The 19,022-nt window shown below is 53.9% G+C and overlaps 2 protein-coding genes across 7 annotated transcripts; one reads left to right on the top strand and one right to left on the bottom strand.

Annotated features, from left to right (window-relative positions):
- Positions 1 to 347: 347 nt before the first annotated feature.
- On the bottom strand, positions 348 to 9,905 carry TLCD2 (TLC domain containing 2). 4 transcript variants are annotated; one of them, XM_072025982.1, is made up of 6 exons: positions 9,729 to 9,905; positions 9,293 to 9,452; positions 4,371 to 5,707; positions 3,849 to 3,931; positions 3,136 to 3,218; positions 348 to 1,748 (listed from the first exon to the last, which is right to left on the bottom strand). In XM_072025982.1, exons 3-6 carry the CDS (start codon positions 4,995 to 4,997, stop codon positions 1,420 to 1,422), a joined length of 1,122 nt encoding a protein of 373 aa, XP_071882083.1. In that variant the 5' UTR covers positions 4,998 to 5,707; positions 9,293 to 9,452; positions 9,729 to 9,905; the 3' UTR covers positions 348 to 1,419. The 4 variants fall into 4 exon arrangements, with proteins under 4 accessions (XP_071882083.1, XP_027327932.2, XP_071882084.1 ...); XM_027472131.3 differs by having other exon boundaries at positions 4,371 to 5,684; XM_072025983.1 differs by lacking the exons at positions 9,293 to 9,452; positions 9,729 to 9,905 and adding an exon at positions 5,965 to 6,431 and having other exon boundaries at positions 4,371 to 5,684.
- Positions 9,906 to 10,187: 282 nt separating this feature from the next.
- LOC101795923 (apoptosis-inducing factor 3-like) lies at positions 10,188 to 19,022 on the top strand. 3 transcript variants are annotated; one of them, XM_072025981.1, is made up of 20 exons: positions 10,188 to 10,738; positions 11,062 to 11,184; positions 11,545 to 11,662; positions 11,864 to 11,973; positions 12,059 to 12,168; positions 12,837 to 12,881; positions 12,962 to 13,043; positions 13,180 to 13,292; positions 13,718 to 13,804; positions 14,162 to 14,253; positions 14,482 to 14,612; positions 15,184 to 15,299; positions 15,718 to 15,789; positions 16,136 to 16,199; positions 16,654 to 16,730; positions 16,815 to 16,932; positions 17,580 to 17,678; positions 18,072 to 18,147; positions 18,658 to 18,762; positions 18,882 to 19,022. In XM_072025981.1, exons 3-20 carry the CDS (start codon positions 11,589 to 11,591, stop codon positions 18,922 to 18,924), a joined length of 1,614 nt encoding a protein of 537 aa, XP_071882082.1. In that variant the 5' UTR covers positions 10,188 to 10,738; positions 11,062 to 11,184; positions 11,545 to 11,588; the 3' UTR covers positions 18,925 to 19,022. The 3 variants fall into 3 exon arrangements, with proteins under 3 accessions (XP_071882082.1, XP_005025074.4, XP_071882081.1); XM_005025017.6 differs by lacking the exon at positions 11,062 to 11,184; XM_072025980.1 differs by lacking the exons at positions 10,188 to 10,738; positions 11,062 to 11,184; positions 11,545 to 11,662 and having other exon boundaries at positions 11,674 to 11,973.

The following is a 19,022-nucleotide window of genomic DNA, read 5'->3' as shown; positions in this document are numbered from 1 at the left end:
AGTGTGTGTGTGTGTGTTAAAACTTCTAATTCCTTGTTCCAGGAAAGCTTGAGGTACATGCAGAGCAAATTGCAAGGCTCCTTCTTGCTTTGCTGCAACCGGTATCAGGAACGAGAGCAGCAAAGCCGTGAGATCCATACCCTGCATGCGAGTGCCCCGCAGCCTGCCCTATTTCTCAGCAGGCACTTTCCTCACCCTGTGGGTTGCGAATGCCTGCAAACCCTTCCCAGGTGCCAGCCTGCAGAAAGCGCACCCTTCCCTCACCTCGGGGAGCTTTCGCAGGAACAGGAGAAACCTTAATCTTTCTCCATAGAAAGGAGAGGGAACAAAAATCCCTGGAGAGGTAGTCTGGGCCAGTGTACGGTATATATTTTTACTCTGGAGCAAGGAGATACAGGATAGGAATTCAGTGCTGAGCAATGACACCCCTGGAGCAGGCTGGAATGCAGAGCCCCTTTTTCCCTGCTTAAGCCTCTTCCCCTTGAGCTGTTTCATTTGCAGCCGTTTATTAAAAAACTTGTGTTAATAAGAGCTTGTGCTGCTGGGTAAAGACCATTACACTGCGCTCTGCAGCAGGACTTTTCATTCCTAATAGATGCCAAATCTGGCCCATCTGAAAAAGCCCCATTATGTGGGAAGTGACCGTCACATAGCATCCTGGCACACAGCTCGTGCTCTCCCACACACATTTATGGGGAATTACAAGGTCTGGGAACAAAACAACACTGGAAAAGTTCCAGTTGTCAGGAGAAGTCAGCAGCCTGTCCCCGAGCACAGTTCTGCTGCTCCACTTCTCCCACCCCAGAACCTGCAGCAGGCAGCATCTGACACGGACAGCCTAAGCCTCTCCCTCCATTACCCACCTGGGACAATCTCCTTGGGGAGGACTCATGAGTGTAGGATTTGGCTTTTACTGGCCCTGGCCTCGAGGGTGAAGCCTTGGTGCTCCCATGGGAAGTGCCAGAGACAGCAGAGGACTGAGTGCAGTGTCCCCCGGGGTGTTGGGATGCTGCAGGTGCAGCTCCAAAAGGGTTATAAACACACGGTGGTGTTTGTATGTCCAGAAGAGCAGCAGGGAAATGGTGCTCCCTGCTCCCTTCTCATTTCAGCAGTGCTTTGTGGAGCTGTGAGAGCCCTTGGGGCTTCTCTGTGCAGCTCAGGTCATCCAACCACATCATCCGAAGTGCCCCAGTGCCTAGTCCATGAGCACCTTCTCTGCCCAGCGTCCGCAGCCACAAGCCCAGAAGCTCTGTCTGTGCAGCCCCTCCAAGCAAGACACTGAAATAGCCATGCTCACACTCCACAGCTCTCTGCTGTCCTCATCCATGGGCTCACGGCTGCTCATCCCCCAGGGCCTGCGAGGAAGGGAGCTATTTCTCCTTCTCCCGCCGCACGTCCCGGCTGGACTTGAAGAAGTCACTACGCAGCAGGCGGTAGAAGAGGATGATGTTCATGGGCATCATGATTGCCATGCCCACCACGCCCACAGTGTAGGCTGCCAGGGGCACTTGCTGCCGGTTGAGGAGCAGCCAGCGCGTCATCCAGGCCAGCGTGGTGATGCGAAACACCACGTAGGTGCCCAGGTTGACGATGCTGGTGAGGCGGTAGCAGGTGGTGTGCACCAGGTCGGCCATGAGCAGGATCTGCCGCAGGTGGAGGAAGATGGAGTTGATCTCCACCAGCAAGGCCACGAAGGCGAAGCCCATGTACTGATGGAGCAGCACCGCGATACCAAAGCAGACAATCACCTGGGAGGAGAAAGGAGAGAGAGGCTGAGCCCGGGTGCTGGTTGCTCTCAGCTGCTTCAAGCCAGAGCCCTTCATGCTTGGGCACGGCGTGAAGCAGAGCTGGAAACAGTTGTCACACCAGAGCCAAACCGCTGGTCATCGCTTCACTCATCTCTGCAGTGCTGCAGGCACGAGATAAGGTCTCTCCATCACTGCGTGAAACCTGAGTGTGTGTTTGTTTAATTTTTTTTTTTTTTTTTTCCCAGAAAAAGAAGAAGGAAACAATTGTATAAACCCTGGGATAAAGAGGAAGCTGAACAGGCAGACCTAACCCTGCTTTTGTGGCCTGGGGGGCGCAGCTGGTGGTGGCCTAGCAAGGTGGTTGTGCACACAGCGAACAACACTGGCAGGGAGGGAGATGCCTGGCCCAGGGTTACGGCTGCTGCTGGCTCAGGGATTCTCCCCAGGACAGGCACACGGCAGGAATTAAGTAGCTTTGGTACATGAGAGCCCCGTGGCCACCTCTCAGGGAGCTCTGAGATGCCCCAGAGGACAAGGCTGTGGGGGCTAAGCGGGTACAATCCTGCCCCGCACCCTCCCTGCCTGCCCGTGCCCTACCATGCTCAGACCTTCCTGCAGTTTATACCCTTTAATGCTGTTATTTGTATTGGCTCTCTAATAAGATTATCTGCTTGCTAAATCACTGTCTTGGCCTGAATTAGCTCTATTGTGCAGATGACCTTTTGACTCGTGAACGGTGGCCAGCAGAGCTGCAGGGCTGAAAATCGCCTTCCCCAGCATGGTCCCACCGCCACCCCTCCTGTCCCCCATGTCCTGCAGAGCCCCGTGCCTCCCCTGGAGCCTGCTGGAAAATAGGCTTGGCTGCTCAGCTGCATGGTGCCATCCCCCTGCCCTGCAGCGTGTGCAGTGCTCGGGCACCCAGACAGCAGAGTCAAATAAGAAGAAACCTATACTAGGTGCAGAGAGGAGCAGGGGGGAGGCAGAGAGCACTTATATGAGGGCATCACGGCTGCCCGCAGCCACCCAAGCCCCATGGCCGCAGCTTTGACCTGAATGAAAGCACCCCAGGGAGCAGCCAGGAGCAGGAGGTGGAAGGAGGAGATATTTGGGGTGTGCAGCCCTTCCTGTGGCTGCTCAGCTGGCTGAGAGCTGGCAGGAGCTGAAGTGCTCGCTGGTGCCAATGGGGACACCTGGGTCATGCCTGTCTGTGCCAGGGGCATGGATCAGCCCCCCAGAACATTAAAGGTAAGGCTGTGGCTCGGACCACTCAGGTCCCACAAGCTCTGGGGTCTGTCCCCACCTCGCCACCTCCCTCGTGATGAGCAGGGCACTCCTCAGACCCGCTGCCACCCAGCGCTGCGCCCCGGGGAGCAGCCGGCGGACTCACCACGGAGTGATGGAAGAGCAGCTCCCAGGACTGGTGAAATTTCTGATTGCACAGCATGTCCACGAAGTCTTCCAGGAAATACCCTGGGGACAGAGAGGCCGTAAGCAAGGAAAGGGGGGGGAAATATGCAGGGACCCCCCAGGAGGCTCAGTACCTGACTGGCCACGAGGGCAGCACTCGACCCCTGTTTCCACCCCAGGATCGGATCCCACCCCACATCCCCTAGCAGCTACAGGATTTGCTGCCACCAAAGCAACCCCGCAGTGGTGTTTTAGGTAGTTAAATCTTGCTGAGCTGTGGCAATGCCAGGCAGCCTGTGAGCACTGACCACATAGCTAGTGACAGATCAGCAAGGTGACAAGGAAGGGGACAGGCTTCAGGCAGCCGCAGGACTCAAAACGTCTGGCCTCCCTGCTAGATAGTTTAGCACCAGGCTTTAGGGGGATCTGCGCTGACCCCATATTTGGGCACTTTTAGGATTCTCCAAGCCCTGGCTGTCCAACGAGGACGGTGGCGGGCAGCCTGGTGCCCAGTACCTCCCGGCTGCGGGTGCCGTGGGACAGAAAGGAGCCACTGTCCTTGCCAAGAATAAGACAATTGTCTGGGGTGCCTGAGACGTCGCTGCCCAGGACGTGGCACCGTCAGGCACCGATGGGCCCCTGGGGACCCCTGGGGACAAAGCAGGGGGCAGCCCACTCCCCCCCCGGCCTCACCTACGGACACGGCCACCAAGCTGCGCGCCCCGGGCGGCTGCGTGCCCACCATGTCCTCGTGCAGCCCTGGGTAGAGGTAGAACCTGCGGGGAGAGGGGCTGCGAGTGCTGGGCAGTGCCTCCGCCCCCCTGCTTCCCTTCCAGCATCCCGGGTGCCCACCTGGTGCTGCTCACCCCCCCGGCACCCTCCTGTCCCCCTTGTCCTCCCCATAGCCATGCTGTCCTCCCGCTGCCCCCCTCCCCAGAGCCTCCCTGTCCCCTGCTACCCCAAAATCCCCTTGCACCCCTCACTCCCTCATCACCCCACATGCTCCACTCCCCCCAACCCCCCCAGCATCCCATCCACCCCCTCCCCAAGCCCCCCAGCATCCCCTAACACCCCAATCCCCCCCTTCCACATACCCAAACCCCCTCGGCGCTTCCCTCCCTGCACTTCAGCCCCAAGTTCCCAGCGGGATCCCCGGACAGCCCGGTTGTCCCGTGTCCCCACAACCCCCCTGGGTGCCCCCACAGAGCCGCTCACCCCAGCAGCGCCCCGCTGCTGCTGAGCACGCTGTGTGCCAACGAGGTCCAGATGTTTCGCCACTTCCAGCGGTTGCGCTGAGCCGAAGGAGGCGGCGGCACCAAGCGCTCCAAGCCCCGGTTCAACAAGCGGAAAGCGGCGAAAGAACCGGCCATCAACAGCAACCCCGCACCGACAGCCATGGGCAACCCTCAGCACCCCATGGGGCACCCACGGGAGCTCCACCACCGCTCCGCCTAACCCCAACCAGCACCGCCCCGGGCACCGGCACCGCCCCGGCAGCACCGGGAACCGCCTCGCCCCGTGGCCCCGTTGTTTTGGGGCCAGCTCTGGGCATCGCCATTGCTTGGGTGGGAAGGGAAAAAAAGGGGGGAGATGCAGCCAGCAGCGGTCCCAAGGGTGCTGGGTTGCGGGAGCCCCCATCCCGTGCTGCTGTGGGTTTTCCACTTCCACGCAGACGGACACGGAGGGGCTGTCCTTCCTCGCAGAGCCTGATTCAGGAAGAGGGAGGAATGGGAAAGGAGGCCCCTGGGGTGTGTGGCAGCTGCCTGCAGCAGCCTTGAGTCGGAAACGGCTGCAGGCATTGCTGTGAAATGAGGGGCAGGGTGTCCCGATGCTGTGGGGCATCCCGACACCATGGGGACACCTTCCTTGTCCCCCCCAGGGGCTTTTCTCCAGCTCAGTGGCACTGGATGGATGAAAACCCCTCCTCTACAGTGCTGCAGTTGGGGTGTTTCGCCCCAAAACATCCTCAGTGCCTGCTGCTGGTGAGGCAGCACATCATTGCACATCATTGGGATGTGCTGGGGACACAGCCCTCACCCTGGGTACGGATCCCCAGGATCCCTGCAAGCACACACCGACAAATCTGGCTGCAGGTTAAGTGATTAACAAGGTCCAAATCCATTCTGCACCCACCACGCTCTCGTCCTCCACCCCCCTGTCCCATGTCTGCTCCCAAGGGCAGCTCCCCGGTGTCCGGATACCCCAGCTCTGGGGGTTTGGGGGAACTCGGGGTGGTGTCCCCCCAATTTCTTCAGTTCCATCCTACCGCGGCGCTGCTTCTCCTGCCTGCCCATCACTTGATCGCTCCCGTGTTGCTCTTTGATGTCTCCACCAGAAGCGCGGATGCTGCCCAGACCTCGCGTCGCTCCTGCAGACGGGATGAGTCACCGCGTACACACCGATTAATGTCAGAGGCTGCCTCCTCTTTGAGGCATTAATTTGGGATGAAATCGTCTTCGCTCTCCTCGCTTGAACGGGAACATGCGGAGCCTGAGCTCTCAGTCACTGCCCTCTCCGGGGTAATGCACGCTGAAACAGCAACAAGCGATACGCTGATGGGAGAGACATTGCAGAGGGGAGAGATTAAATCAGAGCCGAAAGAGAGGGGTGAGATAGTCCCCACTGATAGCAAAGCAGCTGCTCACGCTGCAGAAATTTGCCTAAAAGCCAGGAAAAGCAATGCAATTTCATAGCCATTAAGTGCTGGGGAGACGTCGCCTGAAGTAATCCACAGCCCCGACTGCTGGGGGGGGATTATAAATAACCCCGTGTATTAGGACTGGAGGGATCACACGGGCTAATCAGTTACCGAGAGGGCCAAATGGAGACGATCCTGCTTGGTGGAAGAGATGCAGAGGGAAAGGTGCTCAGCCTGTGCCCAGCCAGAGCCGGAGACGTGCTGGGCTGCCCAGGGCACCGGGCAGGAAAATCGTTTGGTGCCTAATTGTGCTGTAAAATGGCAGGGAGCCGGCTCCTGATGAAACTCATCTGCGGTGTCTTAGCCGCAGAAATCTTGACCGTCCCTTTCCGTGGCGGCAGGAATAGTTAAAATGCTTCTGGGCACTGGAGAGCTTTTACCGGCCACTTGCACGCGGGAGGAATTTAAGCCGTGATTAATTGAGCCTCTGGTTCGGCGGCTGAAATCCCGCTGCTGGAGCACCACCAGCGGCCGCACACTTTCTATCTTTCGGTTACTTTTGGCCCAGATTTTACGCAACTATTCCAGGACTTGCCATCGGGCATGCTCTCCTACAAGCCCTCTTTTGGGCTTTTCCTGCTTTCCTTCCGCCCCGTGCAGCGATGGCACTAACCAGGGGACGGTTTTAGGGATGGAGGGACGGTTTTAGGGGGTTTTAGGGATGGAGGGGTGACAAACAGGTCCCCTGACACCAGCCCCAGCCCCAAATCCCCTCCGTGCCCAGGCTTCAGGGCCAGGCTCGTCCCAGGGCAGGAGGGGAGCGCTCCAGCACCGCTGCCACAAGAGGTCCCTGCACGCTCGCTGAAGAGCTAGGCAGGGCAACCCGCTCGGAAAGGGCCTCTGCAGCCACACCTTATTTGGAGATAGTGCTTTTTTTCACCCCATTTTTGAGGCGTTTTCCAGCAGCTCCCAAAAGGCGGCGTTGGGTGCAGGGATGCAGCCCGGTGGCTGCTCCCAGCGGGGCAGGGGCTCCCTCCTGGTGTCAGCAAGGATGTGCCGAGCCCATAACTCCATCATCCCATGACGTGCCATCCCATAACGCTGTGGGGACGCAGCTCATCCCCTAGCAGGGGCTCCACAACAGCCGAGGTGTAAAGCAAGGGTGCAGCAGTGTTTTTAATAGCCTGGATAACTTTTTTTCTCCCTCTCACAATTCGGCGTTTCCCTGCGGCACATCTGGGACAGATAAAAAACATTTTCCCCAAAAGAGCCCCAGCAGTTTGCTGATAATGGCCAGCATGAACTCTGCCAGATAAACGGTGTCCTCTCCCAGATGCTGCTCCTGGATGGGGGTGTGGGTGCTCCTTACCCAGCACCGTTCTGCTCCCAAACACCGCCCGGGGCTCGCTGCAGCCAGCAGATTTGGGAGCTTGTGACATGGGAAGTCCTTCTGGGTAAAGTCCTGCTCCTGCTTTTGGGAAGTCTCGCTCCCTTCACCCACCCTTCTCCAACCAGGGAGGTGGAAAGCCCATCTGCTCATCTAACGCCATGCTCACACCTCACAGAGCTTGGGGAGTCGGAGATCTCCAAGCAAATCAAGCAGCTTGACTTCCAAATTTTAATCAGTTGTCTTCTTCATCCTCCTCTAAAGCACGTCACGGCCCTGCTAGGCCATAGGAAGTCAGACGATACAGAGCAGCTCTACTCTATATATCCGGCTTTTAATTCAGAAAGTCTGTGAACTCCGTGCTTATGAAAGGACCTACTGTGAGAAACATGCCGCACGTGGCAGAGCACGCCCAAGAGCTGCAGAGGTAGCTGTGGAGAGCACTGAAATCAATGCAGACTCCAGCATCTGCCCCTTCCACCTAGGAACACCTTCCTGGTTAACCACCAAACTCAGGACTTGGTCTTGGATGGCGAGGAGCTCGCCTGGATTTGCGCCACCACCCATCTGCGCTCACCCTGCTCAAGCCCAAGAGGGGAAAACTCTCCCTGCTCTCCCCAAGCTCTGAGCAGCCCCAAGTGCGTCCCACTGTCACCCATCCTTTCTGACACCGTCCCTTCAACAACTTTGGCATCTCCTGGAAGCTCAGCTTCCTTCTTTCCTGATGGTGAACGGTGAGATGTGGGGCCAGGCGCCTGCTGCCCAGCCTATATCCCATTCCTCACCCTGGCCAGACGTGAACGCTCAGGAAGAATACATGAAACAGCACATATATACTCTATAAACAGCACATTTATACTCTATAAGCAAATTGATTCCCTCTAAATATTTCATTTTCCATGTCTCCTTCCCCTGTGGGATAAACATGTTTTTTCTATCTGGTTTACCGTGCCCAAGCTTAAGTCATTGCTGACAGATATTGATGTGCTCGCTGGCTCCGTTATGAGGTATTTATGACCCCGTGCTTTTTGCAATTCAGACAGGTTCAGAATGAGCCTTGAAAGGTGGAAGTACATCCCAGAGCCCTACACCCCTCTGTGCAGCACTGCTTGTTGCTGAGCCCACATGATTGCTCCTGCATTACAAACAGAAGTGCTGGAGCTTCACAGCTCCTGCTGCTGCTGGCTCTGCAGCTGGGCATGGGGTAGGTTCCCTCCTGAATTCTCTCATTATTAATATCACAAACCAAGCTGTTCTGAGAGCGGTGTCCCATTAATCATCTTAGCTCTGCTGCTTTCTTCACTTCGCTTCCTCTTCCTGCGCCTGAGCATTCTTCAGCGGCGCTGGGCTCTGTGCAATGCACTGCTAAAATCTACAGCCCTGCTAAGGCAGGGAGGGAACAACCTGAGCAAGCTGGGGGCAAGGACATATCTGCACAGCCACAGCTGCACTACAGCAGGACAGAACGTGCTGCACTGGCTGAGAGTGGTAGGGGCTTGAAAGCAGAGCCCCCCCATTACATTTTCACCTGGGTTTGAACATTGCAGAGTGCTGGCAACACTGGATAAACATAATAAAAGTGAGGATATCTAATAAAAAGCGAGGACAGCTTGCCAGGATTGTCCAAGGACTGCTGATGACCACCTGAGCTCAGCTCACGTTTCAGGGCACTGCATCATTTCTCTCTCTCCCTTCATTTCTACCTCCGATCCTGCTGCATTTTACAAGCAAAGGTCTTCACCATGCTGAGCATCCAGCTCTGCGTTACTTAGCAAAGGACCAAAAGATGCTTACAGAGCATCTTGCTGAAAACCTGCCTCTGCTAGCATCCTGTTCCCTGAATCCCTCGAGGGCTTATTGCATGTTTCTAGGTGTGAGCTGTCAGAGCAGCATGCAGCACCCTGCAGCAAACCCAAACCTCCCCCTTACACTCAGTGCCCTTCCTGACTTTGAGAACAGGGTGGGATCCCTTTGCCATCACCTTTACCCTCATCAGAAGTGGGGATTTTGTTTTGCAAAAGTCCTTCCCGGGATGCTGGGCTGCATCCAACAGCTGGATTGGGCTCAGCCCTGCAGTGCCAAAGCCACCCAAAGCACAGCAGGGGTTCCCACCTGGCTCCCAGCGAAGCCTCACACCACTGCTTGCCTTCGGACCTTCCACTTTGCTGGTGCACTGCAGCTTTCATCCCCGAGCAAACGCTTTCCAGCAATTTCTGCTGAGTCAGAGAATGCCTCCACGAGGGCTGCTGCTTCTCCACGTGGGAATGCGCTCCTAGGGAATAATTACAGAGAGTTTAAACAGGGACGTGCAGTAGCCAAATTGCTTCACTCTCAGGCGCCTGGCCAGCAAGGCAAAACCCAAAGCTGCTTGTTAGCACTGTAAGAAAATACTCTGCACCTGCGCCCACTGTGGGCGTACACCACCCGTGGGCTAAGAGCACTCCTGGCATCAAAGTGTCCCAGGGCTGAAATGAGTGCTTACAGCTTGCTTACAGCTCTGTGGGTCCAACAAAATGAGCCACTCTGCAGGCAGTGAGCGTACACTTACTGAGCATCCATGTTCATGTCCTCTTCTTTCTGGCATGCCCACAACGGGGTTTGGGAAAGAGTTTTCATTCCCCTCTGATGCTGGATTTCAGAGCATGCTGCATGGCAGAAAGCTGCTCCGCTTCTGCAAGAGGAATGATGGCAACATGCTGCTAGGGATTTGTCCCCCCTCTAAATTTTGAGACGTATTTAAAGGTTTTGAAACATCTTGACTGTGAAATAGAGATAAGAACTGGAGTAGACACAAACAGTGTAGGCGTCACTCCCATTTTTTGCAACTCCCACCCTCCTGCAAAAATAGCACAGTCAGCAGCATGCCACCCTGTGCAATCCGCACGGACGTGGCAGCGGTGGGACTGGGTGCCTGGATGTCCGCAGACCGAAATGTACTCATGCAGGAGCAGAGCAGGAACACGGGGCATTTGCAGAGATGCTGAACACTTTGTGGTCCCTTAAAATCAAAGAGAGAGAGAGAGAGGATCTGCCTTAAAACAAACAAATGAACAAACACAGATTAATTAATTTTAAATGTTGTAGAAAAGTATAAGTAGTAGTATCCAAAGTGTGGCAAAAATACCATGTGCTGGGCTAGAGCACTTCCCATCAAGAAAGAGCAGAGGTATCTCTGCATTGACTCAGTTTCTGTTTCCGAAATGCATCTCACATGACGCATCTAGCCTCCAAACCACACCTACCCCATAATTCATAAGTGTCCTTAATTCTTTTGCAAGCAGTTTCTAAATCTGAATTAAAAAAAAAAAAAAAAGAAAAGAAAAGAAAAAAAGAAAACAAACAACGTTAATGATGCACGGAGCAGTTGCAGAAATCAGATAAGCTGTGTCCCTGCTGCCACCCGCCAACTGGGAATGTTGTGCAAGGCTGGGAGAGCATCGCCCAGCGTGGGCTGGGGGAGCGGGGTTTGGGGAGAGACTTACAGCCGGGGAAGGGACTCACAGACGGTGGTGGCAGCTTTCGACAGGGGCAAACGTTGAGTCCCTGCAGCAGCACCCTGTGAGTATCCGTTGAAGCCTTTCCTTGGGGTCGGGGTGGTAATGTGGGAATTTCCCAATGTCTTGGTGTCGGCAGTGAAATTGCTGCCATATATTGCGCACCTGATATTCAAAATGTGCCCCACATTTCCCCTCTGTCTCCATTTCTTTCCTTTTTTTTTTTTTCCCGTCCAAAATGGAGAAGAAAATCTCTAAACACTCAGTAGACTTTCTTCTAAGCTAAAGCAGAGGCAGCACTAAAACCCAAGTTTTTCTGCTCCTTTTTAGCCTGGGAGACACTTTGGACAGGAATTGTTGCCTTTTTTATTTTTATTTTTTCTCCAGTTAGTGCAAATACTATCTCAGCACCAGCACTGAAGAGATTTCAGAGGTATTGTGGCAACTGCAGACCCCAGGTTAGAGCATCCACAGGCTGCATCAGCAGTGTCTTGCCCTGACTCATCTACTGTAAATAATTTTAAATATTTTTTTTTGTTTATGACACAACTATTGTGAAACAGGCTTGCCAGCTTGCTTGCCCTGTGCTTGAGCTCAGTTTAATGGGATGCAGGGCTGTCACCTGAAAATGAGAATTGGGTTAAGTCAGTGAAAAAAATATCAAAGGAATGGGCTTTGGGTTTGGAGATGAAATAAAAAACGGGGACGTGTGCGTTTTCTGCCAGTCATGGCTCTTTTTCTTTTTTTTTTTTTTTTTTTTTTTTTCTGTTGCACAATGAGTGTGGGACCCCTGAAATAGCTGTGGCCCTACTTTTTGTTGTGGGATTTTGCCGTGATGGCACAAACGTGCCTAAATGTCGTTGCCTTCAGGGGACACAGCAAGGACAGACACCAGCCCCTTCCGCCACCCACCCATGGCCACCGGCAAGGACGGCGATGACACCATCACCGCCGAGGTCTGCAATGAAGCCGACATCGGGGATGGAGAGTGAGTACCCTGCAGGGATGCCGAGGCCCAGCCTGCCGCCATGAGCCATGCAGGGCTGGCATTGCCCCCACAATGGCTGCCATGCTGGAGGCAGCCATGTTGGTGGCCGCCATGTCGGTGGTTGAGGGAGCGCCATGATGGCCATGAGGGGCTGAGCCTTGGCTCGCCACCACAGCGCCCACCTCTCTGCCTCTCCCACAGGCTCTGCGAGGTGATGGTGGCTGGCCACCCGGTGCTGCTGGTGAGGAACAAGAAGGAGTTCAGCGCCCTGGGCAGTAGGTGCCCACATTACGGTGCCCCGCTCAGCAAAGGTAATGCTTGTGCTTCATGGTGGGGAGAAGCCATGCTGGGGAGGCTGGCTGTCAGCTTATTGTTGTGGGGGCTTTTCTGTTGCAGGGGTCTTGAGGGGGCACAGGCTGCGCTGCCCCTGGCATGGAGCCTGCTTTAACATCAAAACAGGAGATATTGAGGAATACCCTTCTCTGGACTGTCTTCCCTGCTTTAAGGTGACGTGTCGTCCTTCCAGCTTGGTCTATGTCCTCTGTGCCACCCACAAGTTCCTGACACTGACCGTGGTCCCCATCACACAGAGCTACGCATAGGATGATTTCATGGGATCATGTAACTCTCTGTCCTCAAGCTCTTTTCAATCCAAAATGATGCCACACATCTTGGTATCCTCCACAGCCAGCACTGCTCTTTTTTTGGAATGGAAAAAAGGATTTACACTTCTTCCTGAGTGCCCCTGGGAGGAAGAGAAAAGCTCATGAGCTCCGCAGCATCAATGGGTGCTCACTTGACATTCACAATTCCTATGGGTCACTCTTGGTGTGTCAGAGAGGGTTGCCCTCCAACATTCAGCCCAACGGAGCAGGTCCATAAACTCCTCTGGACACTGATCCTCCCTCCTTAGAGCTGGACTCCATTATCCAGATTTGTCCTACAGGTCCCCAACTTTGCCTCCTAGACCCTTTCTCATTCAGGTCCCAGACAGCCCACTCTTAGCAGGATCCTCTTTAACATCAGCCCTAGGACAGACCCCTGCCCAAGCTTTTAAGTCACCATGGGGCCAGAAAGCATGGCACAGCAAACCCACTTAATTAGAACCTCACTGGAAAGATCCTATCACTCCCCATGAGTGCAGTGCTTAAATACTCTTCTTTTATCCCTTCAGGTAACAGTGGAACAAGGAAAGGTGTTTGTTACAGCAAAAAAGAAGGTACTGACCTTACCTGCTGCCACTAAGCACAATCAGCACCTTGAGCTAGGTACAATTTCATTATTTCTCACTCATTCTAGGATCTTGAAAGCAGCGTGAGGGTGAAGGACACAAGCAAACGGTGTCTTCTCAACCCGAACACAGTGCTGCTCCTTGGTGGAGGTAAGTGAAGTGGTCTGTACCATGCCCTCCTCACGTATACTGTGAGCTGCCAGTCTTGTCTCTGGGGGGGAGTTGCCTTCTTCTCCTCTTGCTCCATAGTGATGTGTAATAGGGCTGAGATGAGCATCTCTTGTAGGTGTGGCTGCCCTGGTCTGTGCAGAGACACTTCGCCAAGAGGGCTTTACTGGCAGGATCATCATGGCCACCAAAGAGAAACATGCTCCATATGACAAGTCCAAACTGATCAAGGTTTGTCTGTGAGAAGAGCAGGACCATGCCCGGGTACAACATGTGAATTAGGGGCATAGTTCACACTCATCACCAGACTGAGCAATAAAATGATCCATTTTGGCAGGGCAGCAGGAGTGCTCTGAGGCAAGGAAAAGGGCTATAATTTCCAGCTAATGTTTCACTTTTTCCTCTCAGAAACTCTTTGATCAAAGCCTACCACAGGCTAGTGGTTTTATCCCCTTTGGCTGAGTTCTTCCCACTAGAGGTTGAGTGGATATTTTTTTGAGGGGGTACAGGAAAATGATGGGGATGGGGCAATACTAGCAGCTGTGATTTACTAGTGCAGAATTTGCCTCTTATGCAAACTTCATTCCTAGCAAACACTGCAAGAGTACTGCTGGCTCTGAGAAGTGCTTTGTGTCATATTTCTGTTTTGTTTCCAGGAAATGACCATGAAAGCTGAGGACCTCTACCTGAGGAAACCTGAATTCCTCAGTGCTCGCGACATAGAGCTCTGGACAGAGAAAGAGGTGCAAGAGCAGCTGAGATCAGTCCTCAGTGGGTGGCTCTGTTCCTGCCACGGGGAGGGGAAGCCCACACTTCCAGGCATAGTGCTACATTTCCAGAATGTGGGGCTCTGCTTAGGTACACGTTATCTTCTGTGACAGTGCTCCAAGGCCAGTGCTAGGGACTGTGAGCATGCTGCAGTGCTGCCACAGAAGATAAGGTGTTCCTAAAGCCTAGCACCTGTGGGAACTGAAAAACTCCCCAGCGTTCCTCATTACCTGGGTGTCTAGACATAGGACAGGCAGGCAGAAGGGACTGATGTGGCAGGACACCATAGGGCCAAAGGAGCCTTCCTGATCTTTGCCTCCTTTGTTCTGCAGGCAGTGTCGGTGGATTTCCAGAAGCAGAAGGTCCACTTCAAGGATGGGTCTTCTCAGAAGTACAATCAGCTGCTCATTGCAACAGGCAGCCAGTGAGTATATGAAGCGTTTGCCACATGCAAAAGTTGTGCCAGAACAAGATGGGTCAACGCTGGGAGCTTGGAACTCTTCTACAGAAATGTGGAAGGGAGTGGTTATGAGATGATATAGGACAAGATGGGATCAGATGGCCAAGAGACTGCATGAGTTTGTGTGCTCCCTTCTTACCTTCTCAGCTTCATTTATGATCAGGAGACATACCTGGATTTTCTCTCTCTCAGCTCCAGCTCCCTCAAAGTCCCAGGCGCAGACCTGCAGAACGTATGTCATCTCCAAACCCCAGAAGACTCTAGCAAGATCTTAGAGCTGGCAGCTGGGAGGAACGTGGTGGTCGTAGGAGCTTCATTCATAGGTAAAAGGCTGAGTGACAATCAGGTCATGGAAAAGGGGGCCTTGAAACCCACTGCTGCTGTGTGTGCAGATTGCCTGGGGCCCGCAGAGAAGGGATAGCCATTCACTGCCTGTCTTGTCACCAGAGACTATAGCTGGGGGTGTGCGAACTACACAACACATCAACTCTTACCTCTGATAGCCAGAAACTGAGCTATCCAGGTCCAGGAAATGTATATAGAGGGAGATGTGCCCTGTGAAATAGTCACTGTCCTTCCAAGGAGCAGGACTTCCCCCAAACATTGGGAAAGTGAGAGGGTAAGGCCCAGAAAAGGAGCTATTTGGTACAGAACCAGGAGCTGGGCTTTGTATTTCTTAACATCTGGGTCCACAGAGCAAGAGAACAAAGAATACGGGAGGTGGGGAGGGCGGGGTGTTAAATACATCAGCCCAGAAATGCAGAGAAGAGCAGTTAAACATTGGCAATACATCAGATTTGTTCTCTTCATCTGGAAGAGGAAAAGATTTCCAAGGAGGAGAGTGCAGGTTCCTGCTTGCAGCAGACTTACCTTGGACATGCCCTTCACTTGCAGGAATGGAGGCAGCCGCCTTCCTCTCAGACAAGGCTGCTGCTGTCTCAGTGGTGGAAAAAGATGAGTTCCCTTTCCAGAAAACGCTGGGTGCTCAGGTCGGAGGCGTTTGCATGAAGGTTAGAACGTGGTGCTGATTTCTAGGATGGAGAACATGCGCTATCTAAACAGCCTTGTTATCCACGACTAGCTGGGAAATCCAGCCTTTGCTCTGAGTCACAGCCCTGCGTGCCTAGCCGCCCTTCTGACAGCTCACCAAGGGAGCTGTGTGCACACACACCTCACATTTCCCAGCTCGATTCCATCCCCAAGCCCCATCTCTTGCCAGGCCCACCTCATGCACCAGTCCTGGCTGGGAGAGCAGAGCAAAGCCAGGCTTCCAGCACGCCTTGTGCCAGCTGGGGAAGCAAATGAAACCTCTCTGCTGCCTGGAGCAGCAGCTAAGCTGCCTGCCTGGGTTTTGGCTGGATGGCTGCTGCTTTTACCAGCCTGGAATTTCCTAGTGAATACTCAAACTAGCTTCCTTTTCCTTTTCAGATGCTGCAAAATAACGGGGTGAAGTTTTACACGAAAACAGAACTCTGTGAGCTGAAAGGGAAGGATGGAAAGGTCAGCCATGCTGCTGGGATCCCTGAACTGCTAATTTTAGCCTCCCTCCTCAACTAAGGTGTATCCTAGTGCCTAAGTCTAGGCTTTCTCATCCCGTCTCTAGACCCTTGTGTTTCTTTTCATTAAGCATAACTCTAGGCTCAAAAGGTACCAGTATGCCTTCCTACCTTAGGGGCAACAACTTGATTTTCTCTTACGTTCCTGGCAACACACAGTTTTTTTTTTTCTGGACAAAGTGATCTGAGCCTGTGGAAATAAAAAGACAGCACAGAACGAGGCAGCAGGGAGTCTGTGGGAATTAGGACAGTTTTTAACTCTTTGTTAATGATTTTTGCTCCTTTCCTAGGTCACAGAGGCCATTATTGGTGGCGGAAAAAAAATACCTGCAGACGTGGTGGTGCTGGGAATAGGTAAGCAACCCCAGCTGGGAGAGGGAGACAGGTTTGGAAATAGGGAGAACAGCCAGCAAATCCTAGTTTAACCCTTCCCAGAATACTGCTCCCCTCTTTCCCATTCTGCCATCATCCAAACTTTCCTTTTGGCCCCAAATCACCCTAAGAAAGTCAGCAGCCCACGAGTAATCACTCGGCACGAGGAAAGGAGCTACTTATGGTCTCGGTGTGACTTTGGCATGCTTGTTGAGCTCTGTAGGTCACTGCTGTGTTATCGCAGCGTGCTTTGTTCTGGGGCCTGGTTTTATTGTTGCTGGGTTAGGTCAGCACCAGCTCAACCGCTGGTCACTGCCGTGAGCTGCTCTGGTCTGAGCAGGCACCAAAGGCACGTGCTTGCTGTAGGGCCATGGCCAAGTTTCCTCCTTGCTTTTGCAGAGCTTTGCTGCATTTGTCCTTGCTCCTTTCCTTGCAGGGGCGTTGCCCAGCTCTGAGTTTCTGAAGGGCACCTCCATTGCCAGAGACAGCAGCGGTGCCATCCTGGTGGATCTGGTAAGTGCCAGCAGAGTAGCTGTGGTCCATGCTGAATCCCTTCTTTCTCCTCATTGCACCAATTGTTTTTTTTTGTCTCATTAGTGCATGCAAACCAACATCCCCAACGTGTTTGCTGCGGGGGATGTGGTCTCCTTTCCTGTAGCGCTGCTCGACGGGGAGCGTTCCAGCATCCACCACCAACAGGTGGCCGAGGCTCACGGTGAGACAGTGCGGCTCCGTGCTTTCCAGCTCCCCTCACAAATGGGTACCGAGGGAATAGAACCACAGAAACATCAAGGTTGGAAAAGGTCTTCAAGATCATCTGCTCCAACCATCCCCTTACCACCAGTGTCACTACTGAACCACATCCCCAAGCACCGCGTCCAGCTTTCCCTTGAATACCCCCAGGGATGGTGACTCCACCACCTCCCTGGACAATCCGTCCCAGTGCCTGACTGCTCTTCCTGAGAAGAAATGAGGCAGAAGGGACAACAGAATAACAAGATGTAAGGGGCACTGCCTGCCAGATACCCAGGCTCAGCCCGGGCAGGAAGGGTTTGTGGCCCACACAGAAAACCACCTTAGCTAGGCAGCACTGTAGGTACACTAAGCAGAGAGCTGTTTCTTCAGAAACAGCTTACACAAAGACAGTCCTGGGGTGAAGGAGGAGAAAAAATACATCTTCTGGCCCACTCTTTGGTGAGTCCAGATGCAGGCACAGTGCATCTGCACATCAGCTCTTAGCAGGAATGATTGAGGCCCTGAGAAGCCAGAGCAGAACGTGGTACTGAGATGAGCAAGCTTAAGATTCAACTTCTCAAATCACCCAAAAGAAACAAAAATGTTTACCCTGCTGGTCCACCACAGGTTCCATTGCTGCCCTTAACATGCTGAAGAAACAGAAGGCGTTGCACACTGTCCCCTTCTTCTGGACCACAATGCTTGGGAAAAGCATCCACTACGCAGGTAGGATGGGGCAGAGGGATGTGAGGAGCTGAACGGCTTCCTAGCGGAGCTGCTCATCCACCAGGTGGGCCCAGGGCTTGTAAACACCCAGCTCTTATCCAGGCTGCAGCAAGGAGCAGCTGTAATTTACCTGAAATGCTCAAACTTTGGAGTAGTGGGGTTAGGAATCCTGTCTGAGCTCTGTGCCAGCAGGTTACACACAGCTCTTGGGTTTTGCCGATCTCCAGTGGCTTGGAGGTCACAAAGGAGGAAGATTTTCCCCATCCAGGTCAAGCAGAGGCTTGGGGTGATGACTCTGGGTCAGTTCTGCCTGCACTGGTGGTGGCACTGCGGTGGGGTGGGTGGCAGCGGCTGAGCCAGGGCTCCCTGACCAGCTGCTGCAATCCCCTGCAGGCTGCGGGAAGGGATTCACAGACACCGTCGTGAAGGGCAGCTTGGAGCAGCAGAAGTTCCTGATTTTTTACATCAGGTGAGTGAATCCACAGCCAGCCTGTGCCCCGACACGGTGGCGCTCTGGAAAGGGGGCACTGGCCTCTCCCTCACAGCCTGCAGAACCTCCTGCAGTGGGGACATGGCTACACATCACCCTCCCGGGGCTGTGCATTTTTTCCCTGAAAACCAGCAGGGAGACAATTTCAGAGCAAAACAAGCAGGGTAGGCACGGAGAAGAGGCTGAGCTTCCAGCACCTTCCACAGGAGATCTGACACAAGCCACGCTGCCCCATAACCAAAACGGGAAAAGCCAGCACTGGGATGGAGACACCAGCTGGGCAGGGAGCCTGGGACACGTCTCCTCTCCCTCTGCCCCCAGACTCGGTGCCCAGCCCCAGGAGATCAGCTGCAAGTCCTTGGGCACCCTGAGGCATCGGCCACCCTGCCCTGAGCCTCCCAAAACACATCTGGCCTGGGGGTGGCAGGGGGCTGCTGCCCCGCTGAGGTATTTGTGCTGAGATCCATGTCCTTCTGCTTTCTCCTTCAGGGATGGTTTTGTGACTGCAGCTGCCAGCCTGAACTGTGACCCCATGGTGTCTCTGATTGCAGAAGTTTTGTACTCGGGGAAACGAATCTCTAAAGAAGAAGCAGAGTAAGTGGCACCCCGAGCAGCCCGGCTCCACGCTGCCTTCCCCGTGCCAGCACAGAGCCCCTCGAGACACAGAGCTGAGGGGATTTACTGCCCATCCCCAATGAACCTCTCTTTTATAGGGCCTGTGATATCAACCAAATACCCCTGCTGACAGAAACCTGAGCTTCGTAGCAAGGGGAACGGCATCACCCAAGGGTTACAGCTCAACCTTCTCCCATCCTAGCACAAGAGAAATAAAGTAGAAGTGGATTTAGCATGGA

The sequence above is a fragment of the Anas platyrhynchos genome, chromosome 20 (genome assembly GCF_047663525.1).
Source record: "Anas platyrhynchos isolate ZD024472 breed Pekin duck chromosome 20, IASCAAS_PekinDuck_T2T, whole genome shotgun sequence".
Taxonomy (NCBI): domain Eukaryota; kingdom Metazoa; phylum Chordata; class Aves; order Anseriformes; family Anatidae; genus Anas; species Anas platyrhynchos.
This window is presented reverse-complemented; position numbering and strand designations above follow the sequence as displayed.

Coding starts and splice junctions, on each gene's coding strand:
- TLCD2 (XM_072025982.1), bottom strand. CDS start 4,997: ATGCCCCACAGCATCGGGACACCCTGCCCCTCATTTCACAGCAATGCC. Junction 3,932..4,370: donor AGCAGCGGGGCGCTGCTGGG/GTGAGCGGCTCT, acceptor CTCTCCCCGCAG/GTTCTACCTCTACCCAGGGC. Junction 1,749..3,135: donor TGCTCTTCCATCACTCCGTG/GTGAGTCCGCCG, acceptor TTCTCCTCCCAG/GTGATTGTCTGCTTTGGTAT.
- LOC101795923 (XM_072025980.1), top strand. CDS start 11,703: ATGAGCCATGCAGGGCTGGCATTGCCCCCACAATGGCTGCCATGCTGG. Junction 14,254..14,481: donor CTCATTGCAACAGGCAGCCA/GTGAGTATATGA, acceptor TCTCTCTCTCAG/CTCCAGCTCCCTCAAAGTCC. Junction 15,300..15,717: donor TCGGAGGCGTTTGCATGAAG/GTTAGAACGTGG, acceptor TTTCCTTTTCAG/ATGCTGCAAAATAACGGGGT.